The sequence below is a fragment of the Balaenoptera musculus genome, chromosome 5 (assembly GCF_009873245.2).
Source record: "Balaenoptera musculus isolate JJ_BM4_2016_0621 chromosome 5, mBalMus1.pri.v3, whole genome shotgun sequence".
Taxonomy (NCBI): Eukaryota; Metazoa; Chordata; class Mammalia; order Artiodactyla; family Balaenopteridae; genus Balaenoptera; species Balaenoptera musculus.
In genome coordinates this window covers 35,917,669-35,931,731 of record NC_045789.1, presented here as the reverse complement: position 1 = coordinate 35,931,731, position 14,063 = coordinate 35,917,669, and the positions used below count along the sequence as shown (strand labels likewise).

Sequence of the window (14,063 nt, the reverse complement as noted above, 5' to 3'; positions counted from 1 at the left end):
TCTTGTATTTTCTCCCTTCTATTTCCAAGATTTTGGATCATCTTTACTATCATTATTCTGAATTCTTTTTCAGGTAGACTGCCTATTTCCTCTTCATTTGTTAGGTGTGGTGGGTTTTTACATTGCTCCTTCATCTGCTGTGTGTTTCTTTGTCTTCTCATTTTTCTTAACTTACTGTGTTTGGGGTCTCCTTTTTGCAGGCTGCAATTTTGTAGTTCCCATTGTTTTTGGTGGCTAAGATTGGTTCAGTTGGTTGTGTAGGCTTCCTGGTGGAGGGGACTAGTGCCCGTGTTCTGGTGGATGAGGCTGGATCTTTTCTTTCTGGTGAGCAGGTCCACATCTGGTGGTGTGTTTTGGGGTGTGTGTGGCCTTATTATGATTTTAGGCAGCCTCTCTGCTAATGGGTAGGGTTGTGTTCCTGTCTTGGTAGTTGTTTGGCATAGGGTGTCCAGAACTGGAGCTTGTTGATTGTTTAGTGGAGCTGGGTCTTGGCATTGAGATGGCGATCTCTGGAAGATTTTCACCATTTGATATTACGTGGAGCTGGGAGGTCTTTTGTGGACCAGTGTCCTGAACTTGGCTCTCCCACCTTTGAGGCACAGCCCTGACTCCTGGCTGGAGTACCAAGAGCCTGTCATACACACGGCTCAGAATAAAAGGGAGAAAAATGAAAGAAAGAAAGAAAGACAGAAAGAGAAAGAAAATAAAATGAATTAAAGTTATTAAAATACAAAATAATTATTAAAAAAATTTTTTAAAGTAATTTAAAAAAAAAAGAAAAACGAAGAGAGCAACTAAACCAAAAAACAAAACCACCAATGATACCAAACACTAAAAACTATACTAAGAAGAAAACAAAAACAAAAACGGACACACAGAACCCTAGGACAAATGGTAAAAGCAAAGCTATACAGACAAAATCACTCATGGAAGCATACACATACACACTCACAAAGAAAGAAAAAGGGAAAAGGATATATATATCGTTGCTCCCAAAGTCCACCTCCTCAATTTGGGATGATTCGTTGTCTATTCAGGTATTCCACAGATGCAGGGTACATCAAGTTGATTGTGTAGATTTATTCCACTGCTCCTGGGGCTGCTGGGAGAAATTTCCCTTTCTCTTCTTTGTTCGCTCAGCTCCTGGGATTCAGCTTTAGATTTGACCCTGCCTCTGCGTGTAGGTCGCCTGAGGGTGTCTGTTCTTTGCTCAGACAGGACGGGGTTAAGGGAGCAGCTGCTCCAGGCACTCCGGCTCACTCTGGCCTGGAGGAGGGAGTGGTACGGAGTTCGGGGCAAGCTTGAGGTGGCAGAGGCCGGCATGACGTTTCACCAGCCTGAGGTGTGCCATGTGTTCTCCCAGAGAAGTTGTCCCTGGATCACGGGACCCTGCAGTGGCGGGTTGCACAGATTCCTGGGAGGGGAAGTGTGGATAGTGACCTGTGCTTGCACACAGGCTTCTTGGTGGCGGCAGCAGCAGCCTTAGCGTCTCATGCCTGTCTCTGGGGTCCGCGCTGATTTCCGCAGCTCACGCCCGTCTCTGGAGCTCCTTTAAGCGGTGCTCTTAATCCCCTCTCCTCACACACCAGGAAACACAGAGGCAAGAAAATGTCTCTTGCCTCTTCGGCAGCTCCAGACTTTTTCCTGGACTCCCTCCAAGCTAGCTGTGATGCACTAGCCTCCTTCAGGCTGTGTTCACGCCGCCAACCCCTGTCCTCTCCCTGGGATCCAACCTCCGAAGCCCGGGCCTCAGCTCCTAGCCCCCGTCCTGGCAGGTGAGCAGACAAGCCTCTCGGGCTGGTGAGTGCTGGTTGGCACCGATCCTCTGTGCAGGAATCTCTCCACTTTGCCCTCCGCACCCCTGTTGCTGTGCTCTCCTCCATGGCTCCAAAGCTTTCCCCCCTCTGCCACCCACAGTCTCTGCCCACGAAGGGGCTTCCTAGTGTGTGGAGAACTTTCCTCCTTCACAGCTCTCTCCCACTGGTGCAGGTCCTGTCCCTAGTCTTTTGTCTCTGTGTTTTGTTTTTTTTTTTTCTTTTGCCCTACCCAGGTACGTGTGGAGTTTCTTGCCTTTTGGGAGGTCTAAGGTCTTCTGCCAGCGTTCAGTAGGTGTTCTGTAGGAGTTGTTCCACATGTAGATGTATTTCTGATATATTTGTGGGGAGGAGGGTGATCTTCATGTGTTACTCTTCCTCAGTCTTGAAGCTCTTTGGGCACAAACTTTTAAACAGGGTCCACCTACAAAACTTGTCATTTGCCCTGCAAGCTTATAATGATGCCATTAAATCACAATCGGGTGTTAGCAGGAGTAATTAGGAATATGTTGTAGGGTTGCACACTCATAAGAAATTTTTTATGGGAGGGAGAAAATCTTAAGCATTCACTGTGGGAAGGATTTTTGAAAATCCAGCATTTCAGCCCTGAAGGCTTTTATTTAGCAAGAATAGCCAAAAGAGTTGTTTTAAATTTTTGTTTTTGTTTCTGACTTTAATTTGAAGGTTACGTGTCTTGCCTTTTTTATCTATGGCCTTAATTGTTCATAGGAAAAAGGAGAAGAGACAGATGGATTCCAAGGGGATAATGGCTGAGTTTTTCCTCTATATTTTCCTTTAGGAATCAATTCTAAGCTTCAGTTTGAAATCATGCCAGGCGCTTTATTCGGGTTGTTCGAGATAAATTCTGACACTGGGGAGGTGGTGACAACCACCACACTTGACAGAGAAGTTCAGGAAGTCCTCACCCTTCAAGGTAAGGGACCTCTTGACTGTGCTAAACAAACAAAAACAAAAATAGGCAGCAGGCCATTGAGAGGTGAAATTTTACATTTCAGTAAGTTGTCTTTAAATAAAATATTATTGACCCAGTGCTACCTGGTTAATTTGGTCTGTTGCTGTCTGGTTAGGGCAGCATATTTTAGGTATGAATTAATGACCACCATCTGTGCCGTCTTTTGTTCCTTGTCAGTACTTGTACGTGATGGGGGAGCCCCTGCTCTGTCTGGGACTACAACAATTCTCTGCACTGTGGGAGATGAAAACGATCATGCACCGGAGATTATTGTCCCCAGGTATGACATTGAGGTTCTGGAAAACCAAGAGCCAGGGCTTGTCTACACTGTTTTGGCCTCTGATATGGATGCTGGCAATAACGGAGCTGTCAGGTATCACATAATTGGTAAGTATTATCTTTATTTAAATCCCTCCCTCCCCAGGATACCAACTCGGTTGACACACACTTCATGGAATGCATTCAGCATTTGGTATCTAGTGCAGTGTCTACAGAACTCACACCTGCTAAGAACTGATTGGTGCCCTGGGTCTCCTCTCCTCCTCCCCACAGCCACCCTGATCCAGTGCCCTCCAAACTCCTCAAAAATCTGCCCTTGACAACTCTCACTGTTAGTAATCCACTAATATTAGTGCATGTACAGATGGAACAGATAGGTTTTTTTTCTATTTTCACTTTTTTCTATTTTCACTTCTCTCGTATGATCACTTATTTTTATTATTTTGAGCAGTCAAGACTTTCTTTCAGGCCTAGAGGACATGAGTAGAAAAACAATTCCCAGATCTGCAGACCAATGAAACACTTCAGATCTACAACAATACCCCAGAGATCAAAGTCTTTAGGAACTTCTACACTAGAAGATAATTTTGTAATATTGTTCCCTTCAGATGAGAAACATAAGGTTTCTGGCAGAATAATGTTAACATTAGCATGGCAAGCTTGAGAAGGCCACATCTTATTCACCTGAAAAAAAGTGAAGAATCCAATTTTTAGCACATGTCAGAGTACACATGGAATGATATGAGATGAGGCTAGAGTAATGTTTCAGAGACTGCTTCTGATGAAGGGAAGCTGTTTAATAAAAAGAGCTTTAAGACTAGCTTCTGGAAGTTATCACTCTCTATTTACTAAAAATCCTATAACCAAACCATGTTTTCTATGTACCACCCATTTTACTCCAAAATGAGAATAGTTTTATTGTCTTTTTCCCTGATTATAAAATGATATATGATTGTAGAATATATATACAATTTATGAAAAACAAAATAGTAAGCAAAAATCTTATATCTTGCAGAGATAAGTAACTTGATATTTTTGAAAAACACTTTTCCATGAACCTCAGAGAATGCAGACACCAATCTTACACTATTGAATAATTTATGTATGCTATTTCATTATCTCATTTTAAAACCAATATACTGTATAAATTATTCATGTCAGTGAATATACACATATATTAGCATTTCTAGTATGCATATGTATAACATCATTTATCTCACTCATCCCCATTTATGCTAATTTAATTATTGAACAGTCTACTATTATAAAAATGCTGTAGTGAACACACCCAATTACTTCCTTATGATAAATGTAACTGGATTATCATGTCCAAGGACATATCTATCTTAAATGTTTACACATATTTCATATTACCATCCAAAAGAATGATACTCCCTCAAAGTAACTTTGAGGAGCCCAATTTTAAGAATAAGGCCAATTCTTACCTCTTTCTTACTGTTGCAGTGGAATAGATGATTTTCCTCCTCTGTAAACTCTACCTGTTTTCTAGAACTTCTCAAACCAATTGTGGTTAAGGACCAGGGTTTGTGTTTTTTGAAATTTCCAATCTGTTGTGACTGATACTTTTGTAAAATCCAATAAATATAAATTACTGGGAGAAAAAATCAAAGGCATACAAAATGCAAGCCCCAGTTTTTAAAAACTATTACTGTATTATGGAGACATAAGATTATTCTCTCATGTTGCTATAAAATTTTCTAAATGCTTACTCTTAATTTCTTTGTATTTATCTTGTTGAGGACCAGCTACAAATAATCCTCAGACAGCACCTGTCCCCTCTCACAGCATCAAGGACATTCTTTTTGACCATTCACTTCCCTTTCCCAAATGGTCAACAGTTCCTCTCTACTGGCTTTTCCCATCAGTATTTCCCATCTTGAAAAGCATAGATGTCTCCCTTCACTCACTGTCTCTCTTCCTTCACAAACAAACTTCTTAAAAATTGTTGTCTACACTCTGGTTTCTGTGTCTTTACTTTCATTTCTTAGCCTGCTGTAAAACGTGTTCCACTGAAGTCACTCCACCGAAACTACCCTTTCCAGAGACATAAAAGATCCCATTGTTGCCAAATGCGTTGGATCTTTTTCAGTTCTTAATTTAATTGTATTGCTTTGTGTCTTTGTGCACCATGCCCTGGACACTTGGTCTCACCTTGACTTCAGAAAGCCACTTACTTTCTTTTGGTCCTTCATCTGTCTTTCTAGACAAGTCTTCCCAGTGTCCTTGTTCTTCTGGTGGTTCTCTGACTTGTCAGAGTTTTCTGGATCTTTTTGACATATCTTTTCTTTTCTCGTAGACACACTCTTTCTGGTCATTTCGTCCAGTTCCTGTCTTCAGCTACCACTGGACCTCAATATCTCCCTATCTTGACTGTACCCTAGATCTAAGTCCCATTAAAGGACATTTTAAAAATTGAAGTATTGTAGACTTACAGTTGCAGATGTACAACATAATAATTCAATGTTTTTATAGATTATGCTCCATACAAAGTTATTATAAAATATTGAGTATTCCCAGTGCTGTGCATTACATCCTTGTAACTTATTTTATACCTAGTAGTTTGTACCCATGATTCCCCTTCACCCACTTTGCCCCTCTCCATGACTCCCAATACTATATTAAATAGAAGTGATGAGAGTGGGAATGCTTGTCTTATTCCTGACCTTAGAGGAAAAGTTTTCAGCTTTTCAGTGTTGAGTTTGATGTCAGCTGTGGGCTTGTCATGTATGGCCTTTATTATGTTGAGGTATGTTTCATCTTTACCAACTTTGATAAGAGATTTTATCATAAATGGATGTTGAGTTCTGCCAAATGCTTTTTCTATGTCAAATGAGATGATCATATGGCTTTTATCCTCCCCTTTTTTGGTGTGGTGTAACACCTTGATTGATTTGCAGATATTGAACCATCCTTGCATCCCTGGAATGAATTTCAATTGATCATGATTAAAAATCCTTTTTATGTATTGTTGAATTTAGTTTGCTAATATTTTTGTTGAGGGTTTTGCATTATGTTCATCAGGAATATTGGCCTGGTAATTTATTTTTGTAGTGTCTTTGTCTGTTTTTGATATTAGGGCTTCATAGAATGAGTTTGGAAGTGTTCCCTTCTCTTCAGTTTTTGGTATAGTTTGGGAAAGATAGGTATTAACTCTTCCTTAAGTGTTTGATAGAAACCCTCAAATTCTGGTCTGGTCCTACTCTGATTTGTTGGGAGTTTTTTGATTATTGATTCAATTTCATTACTTCAGTCTTGGAAGTGTGTCTGTTTCTAGGCATTCTTCCATTTCTTCTAAGTTGTCCAATTTGCTGCTGTATAACTGTCAATAGTATTCTCTTATGATTGTATTTCTGTGATATCAGTGGTAATTTCTCCTCTTTCATTTCTAATTTTACTTATTTAGACTTTCTCTTCTTTCCTTGATGAGTCTGGCTAACAGTTTTATCAATTTTGTTTATCTTTAAAAAAAACAGCTCTTAGTTTCACTGAGCTTTTCTTTTTTCTTTTTGGTCTCTATTTTATTTACTTCTGCCCTCATCTTTATTATTTCCTTCCTTCTGTGGACTTTGGGCTTTGTACTTCTTTTTCTAGTTCCTTTAAATGGAAAGTTAGGTTGTTTATTTAAGATTTTTCTCATTTCTTGAGTTAGACCTGAATTACTATAAACTTCCCTCTTAGAACTGCTTTTGCTGTGTCCCATAGATTTTGGAAAGTTGTGTTTTTCTCTTCATTCATCTCAAGGTATTTTTTTTTATTTCCTCTTTGATTTCTTTGTTGACCCATTGGTTTTTTAGTAGTATGTTGTTTAGTCTCCACATGTTTGTGTGTTTTCCAGTTTCCTTCCTGTAATTGATTTCTAGTTTCATACCACTGTGGTCAGAAAAGATGCATGCCTGATATGATTTCAATCTTCTTAAATGTATTGAAGATTTTTTTTTGTGGCCTAGCATGTGATCTGTCCTGGAGAATGTTCTATGTGCCCTTGAAAAGAATGTGTTTTCTGCTGTTTTTAATGGAATGTTTTGTAGAAATCTATTAACTCCTTCTGATCTACTGTGTCATTTAATGTGTCCCTTATTGATTTTCTGTCTGGATGATCTGTTCATTTATGTAAATGGGGTATTAAAGTTCTCTATTGTTATTGTATTTCTGTCAGTTTCTCCCTTTATGTGTGTTAATATTTGCTTTATATAGGTAGGTGCTCTTGTACTAGGTGCATTTATGTTTATGAATGTTATATCTTCTTGGATTGACCCGTTTATATGATGCCCTTCTTTGTTTTTGTTATTAACTTTGTTTTAAAGTCTATTTTGTCTGATATGTGTATCGTTATCCCAGCTTTCTTTTCATTTCCATTTGCATGGAGTATCTTTTTCCATCTTTTTACTTTCAGGTGAATGTGTCTTTAGATTTGAAGTGAGTCTCTTGTAGGCAGCATATAGATGGGTTTGTTTTCTTATCCATTCAGCCACCCTATGTCCTGTGATTGGAGTATTTAATCTATTTACATAAAGTAATTATTCACAGATATGTACTTACTGCCATATTGTTACTTGTTTTCTGGTTGTTTTTATAATTCTTCTCTGTTCTTTTCTTGTTCCTTTAGTCTATTCCCTTGCAGTTTAACTATTCTCTTTAGTTTTATGTTTGGGTTCTTTTTCTTTGTTTTTTGTATATCCATTGGAAATTTTTGATTTGTGGTTACCATGAGGTTCATATATATCAATTACATATAGTTGTTTTAAACTGATAGTGTTTAAGTTCAAACACATCCTAAAAGCTTTACATTTTTCACTCCACTCCCAACACGCTTTATGTTTTGGTGTCATATTTTACATCTTTATTTATATCCCTTCAGTGTTTATCATAGTTATTGTTGATTTTATAATTTTTATCTTTTAACCTTTGTACTAGCTTATTTAAGTGGTTGATTCACTGCCTTTACTATATATTTATATTTATCAGTGAGATTTCTTTTCTTCACATCTTAAAAAAAAATTTTTTTTATAGCCTTTTCTTTTTCACTTAAAGAAGACACTTTAACATTTCTTGTAAGGCCAATTTAGTGGTAACAACCTCTTTTAGTTTTTGCTTGTCTGGGAAACTCTTTATCTCTCCTTCAATTCTGAATGATAACCTTGCTGGGTAGAATGTTCTTGGTTGTAGGGTCTTTCCTTTCAGCACTTTAAGTATGTCTTGTTACTCCCTCTGGCTTGCAAGATTTCTGCTAAAAAGTCAGCTAATATTTATCGTGGTTCCCTTGTATGTGACTCTGTTTTTCTCTTCCTGTCTTTAAATTCTGTCATTCACTCTTTAACTTTTTCCATTTTAATTATGAATGACTTAGTGTGAGTCTCTTTGGGTTCATCTTCTTTAGGCCTCTCTGTGATTTTTGGACCTGGATACATTTCCTTTTCAGGTTAGTGATGTTTTCAGCTATAATTACATCAAATATGCTTTCTGCCCCTTTTTTCTCTCTCTTCCTCTCTGACCCCTATAACACAAATGTTAGTATGCTTGATATTGTTCTAGAGGTCCCTTAAATAATCCTTATTAAACTTTTTTTCTTTTTGCTGCTCTGATAGGGTGATTTCCACTATTCTGTCTTCTAGGTCGTTTATGTGTTCCTCTGTATCACCTAATCTGCTGTTAATTCCTTCTAGTGTATTTCTCCTTTCAGTTATTGTATTCTTCAGTTCTAATTGGCTCTTTTTTATATTTTCTAGTTCTTTGTTGAAGTTCTCACTGTATTCCTCTATTCTTTTCCTAAGTTTGGTGAACATTTTTATGACTATTGCTTTGAACCCTTTATCAGGTAAATTACTTATCTCTGTTTCATTAGGCTTCCCTCCTCCCCATCCCAGTGTTTTATATTGCTCTTTGCTTTAGAACATGTTCTTGTGTCTTCTCATTTTGTTTGACTCTCTATGACTTTCTTCTCATTTTGTTTGTTTGTCTATATGAAATTAGGTAAAACATACCCTTCTAGGTCTTGAAATCATGTCTTTGTGTTGGAGCAGTTGGAGCATCCCTATGCAGTTTGCCTATGCCCAGTAGCTTCAGTGGTAGAGCTGGATCTAAAGTGATCATGGGACATTTCTTTTGGGATGTGCTAGCTGTCACTGACCTGTTAGGGGGTGGGGCCAGGGTCTGAGGGGCTGGGGCCACAATCCTGAGTGAGCTTAGTGTCTCCTTGGTGCTATAGTGGTTTCTGCCTTGGCCAGGGGTGGGGCTGGGACCCAGAGGGCTGGAATAGGAGGCTGGTGCAAGCCCTGGCTTCTCCCAAGGTGCACTGATGGTTTCTGCCTTGTCAAGGAGTGGGGTTGGAGCAGGAGGGGCTGAGGTAAGAGCCTGTCTCAGACAGGGGTAAGGTGCACTGGAGCAGTCATAGCAGACTGGCCAGAGCACCAGGCATGTTTCAGTCTGCTGCCTCTGTGCTGGGACTGGGAGCAAACAAGTGAAAGTCCACACTCTTCAAGAGCAGAGTCTCAGTTTCCTACAGGCTTCCATTAAGCCCCACTGGTTTTCAAACCACCTAAAGGGGCTTGTATTCCCAGTGCTTGACCCCAGGGCTGGTATGCCCAATGTGGGGCTCAAACCCCTCACCCCTGAGGGAGGATCCCTGAGCCTGTGAAATCCTTCTCTTCTTCTGAGTCACACACCAGGAGTGTGGGTCCTGACTAGATTTCTTCTCCTCCCCTCCTACCAGACTCCACATGGTTCTTTCTTTGTAATCTTGGTTGTAGAAGAGCCATTCTGCTAATCTTCAGGTCAGTCTCAGAGAGGGTTTCTCTTTATGTAGTTTTGATGTCTTCCTGAGAGGAGGTGAGCTCAGACTTTTCCCACTCCACCATCTTGATCCTACCTCCTAATAAATTTTTATTTTCCACTCTCTCTCTCCTTCTTTTTACAGTGAGAAAGCAGAATCAGGATCAGTGCCTTTGACCAGAAATAGCATTTTTGTTTGCACTTTATGTCCTGTGTTGGACTGTGGACTTTGCTCTGTGCCATCCTCACTCCAGAACTCCCCATCAAAGGACATATTTGTATGACTCTCATACAAATATAAAACTAACAACTTTCAAAGATTTTTATTCAACTCATTAGCTAATAAACAAACCAAAAAGATGTTAAAATTAGTTCAAGGAGAAATGTAAGAAACACACACATACACACACAGAGCGAAAATAAGAAATTTTGAAATGCAGAAGAGGTCTATCCATAGTATAGTAATCAATGCCATTCCACTAGACACAATTAATTTGAATTTCTGTGAACAAGAACCATTCTCATTATGTATTAGTTTTCAACAATTTACAGAGATAAAATACCTGAAAGACAATGAAGATAAAATACCTGGAAGACAACTCAGATGGCAAAGCCAGACTAGTCACACCCTAATCTTTTTTTTTTTTTACCCCTAGGACACCCACTTATTTTTTCCCTTCTGTTTCAAATTGTTTCACCATTTTTTCTGACAGCCTCAAGGACCCAATTTTTATATATAGCAGCATCTCATTATCAATGTGTCCAAAACTGAACTTAACATCACTCCCTTTTCACTCACTTCATCATGGTCTGGCTTCTTCTAGAATCTCTGCCAGTGATCTTCAGCCTTTTTTTGTTCAACATGCCCTTAAAAAATTCTTGTTACAGATGTAAGCACTCAAAATCCTTGTTCACATTTTTTACATGGGAGACAGATTGTTGTTATAGTAGTAACACTTATTTCTTAAACTCCTTCTGCATTATATGCCCCCAAATCAATTAATGGTCTTTATTTTTTATTTGTTTACTAATTATGAGCTTGAATAGGTCCTAAAATTTAGTTCGTAGCAAAGACCCTCTCCAACATAAAAAGGATGTCTTTCCCAGGCATTAACGTCAGTCCCTATTTCAACATGAAACACCAATATTTGGAATTCCCCTTTGCTTGGTAGCCTAGAAACTTTCACACACTTGTGTGGTACACCTTGGTCAGGTTGGGAGGGGCGAGAGGTGAACCTTTCTTTTATAATTTTCAAGAAGGGTGATTATAAAATTGATTTGGGGAAGGACAAACCCACGAGATCCCAGGGGTTTTCTTAGGCAGAACAATTTTAGGAATAAAGATATATAAACTGAACTTCTGGAAATTACCTTAAAATTTACCTGTTTCCAGATACTCCTTAGATAAATTAATATAACCCCAGGGTCCTCAGACCTCATTTTAAAGACAGCTGGTCTTGACACCCTTGAGTCTTGACACCCTTGAGTCTTCCCCCTAAGCCGGATTATGAGTCTTCCCTTCCTTACTCCTTATTATCCTCCTCTATATCTCTGGGGTGTGTCCACTTCCTCCAGGGGCATATTATTGCAGAACCTCCTCATTGCTCACGTAGATACCATGGTAACCTCCTAATCTTCCTCTAGTCTAATCAAGCTCTGACACTGCTGCCCTGTACTCTTCCTAAAACAGAAATGTGATTCATGACGCTTTCCTGTCTACAATCCTGCAGGGCCTCCCAATAGATTTTAAGATAACATAGTCTTCAGCAGTGTACACAGGGAAGTTCATGATCGGATGCCTGCTTATCTTCCTGATTTATGTTTTTGCCACTGTCGACCCTCTGTCTCCCTACCCTCTACACTCAAATACCCAGAGAACCCAGTGTTCTAGTCACACTAAAATGTTTGCAACGATTAATTTGTCATATTCCTGGGACTTAACCCAGGTTTGTCCCTCTTCCCTCTCCCCTCCACTGAGACTTGTAGCCTGGCTTCCTCCCCTTTAGGAGTTAGTTTTGATGTCATTCTTTCTAAGAAGCATTTCCTGGCCATCCTAACACCAGACCCTGTGCTCATCCTCTGTGCTTCCCAGCGCCCTGCACATGTGAGTTTCACACTGTATTTTAATGTTCAGGTACTGACCTGCCTTTCCCCCTGGACTGTAAACTCTTGGAGGCCAGAATCACATCTTCCGCTCCTCGTATTCCCAGTGTCCAGCACATACTTGGTACATGACAGGTGTTGTTGAAATGTTTACTGAGGGAATGAATTGCTTTATCAACCACAAATGCCACAGAAATGTAGTTTGTCTCACCATCCCTGTGTTTGGTACAAATTAACACATCTTAAGAAGACGTACAAATGCAGTCCCTTCTCAGACCCCAGCACTACCTGTGGCTGTTGTTTTCTCAGAATGCTGTTCCACTTCTTCCATTTGCCTCTGGTAGGCTCCAGTAAGTTCCCACACTGTTGGGTAATGGAATGGTGCCCCTCGTCCAAGAATGTGGCTAGTAATTGAACCGCATTTTCCCAACTAATTTTTAGGGTGACTTTAACATGCCTTTGGAAGCTTTTTATCCCTGTGTTCAGTTTAAAATTTTATTCTACTTGGTACCATGTACAATAGCAAAAAGAACATTTTTTTTGAAGGATACAGAGAAGAATAAAATATAATCCTGGCTTATGTTATGGAAGAGATAGACAAATGTTTCAGTATCTCTAACAGAAGTGTTATGATTCATGCACAGAAGACGTGGAATATAGAAGAGACCTTACTGCAGTAGTATAACCGGCATTCAGTCTGTAGTAACATTTGGGGAAATTACAGATATGCTGTCGTACATCAATCTGTTATTTTTTGATTGATATCTAAAAATGGACATTGTATCCTGTTGCTTATACCTGACTACTGTTTTATTTCATGTAAAACATACATTTTAATCCTCCCAAGAGGAAAAATATATTAATATAAAAAGTTGAAGTTGTACACAAAACAAATCATACTGCTGCAAATCAGTCAAAGCAAGTGTTCGAATTACTGATTGAATTAAGATAAATACTGAATTATATTTTTTTGTTTATTTCCTAATAATAGAAACTTCATGAGGGCAGGGACCTTATCATGTACTTACAAAAGTACTTACAAAAGTTCTAGGATGTAATAATTAGGAAATAAATATTTGTTGAATGAATATATATATTCATGGCAAAGGGCTGCTACTTTTTGAATTCAAATGTATTTTGAATTTGTTTTCTTTACTAGATGGAAATACTGATGAGTACTTTGCTATTAATGAAACATCAGGAGAACTCTCAATTACTCGTGCTTTGGACCGGGAGCAAGTCAGCAACTTCACCCTAGTCATCCTGTGCTCCGATCTGGGGAATCCACCCCTGAGCTCCATGGTGCAGCTGCAAGTCAGAGTTCTGGACGACAATGACCACAGTCCTTCCTTCTCCAGGCTCCATTACCAGGCCTCTGTGAGAGAGGATGCTCAAGTGGGAACCGTGGTTCTTGTGCTTTCTGCTGTGGACAAAGATGAAGGCCTGAATGGGAAAACTGAGTATTCTCTGGTGGATGAGGCTTCCGGGGCATTCACCATTGATCCCGTAGCGGGCACATTGAGAACTAGTCACATCCTTGACCGAGAAGCCAGAGCTGAGCATACATTTAAGGCTGTGGCCAGAGACTGTGGTGTCCAGGGCTCAAGAAGCACCACGGTGATCATAAAAGTACATGTCACTGATGTTAATGACAATGATCCAGTTTGGGAACAGAACCCCTTTGATATTTTTCTTTCCCCCCAGTCACCTACTAACCAGATGACCGCCATCCTGAGAGCCAGTGACCCAGACTTGGGACCCAATGGAACTGTCATATTTAGTTTTGCAGAGCCCCAGTCAGTGTTTTCTATTAATGAATACACAGGAGAAATTCAACTTCAGCAAAACCCAGCTTCAGAATATTTTCCTATCTGGCTGCAGTTAAAAGTTGTGGACCAGGGGTTCCCAGCTAGGACAACCACTGGTCTCTTGGTCATTCACATGGAAGGAGAAGATGTAAGGATTTCCTTCAGCCAGCATCTGTATAATGGGATTGTGCCCGAAAATTGTGAGGCAGGTGAGTGTCAAGTGTTTTGTACATTGTCCCAGTTTTGACAAAATGCTTAAAACTAAGGATTATAGAACGAGTGCTATCACGGTTCAGT

The 14,063-nt window shown here is 39.5% G+C and overlaps 1 protein-coding gene across 1 annotated transcript in view; it reads left to right on the top strand.

The window, feature by feature from the left end:
* DCHS2 (dachsous cadherin-related 2) overlaps positions 1-14,063 on the top strand; it is a 314,696-nt gene that overhangs the window by 224,135 nt on the left and 76,498 nt on the right. Inside the window, exons 11-13 of the mRNA XM_036852069.1 lie at positions 2,614-2,748; positions 2,965-3,174; positions 13,118-13,975. Of these exons, the coding sequence (XP_036707964.1) occupies positions 2,614-2,748; positions 2,965-3,174; positions 13,118-13,975 (1,203 nt within the window). The remainder of the gene's footprint in view (positions 1-2,613; positions 2,749-2,964; positions 3,175-13,117; positions 13,976-14,063) is intronic.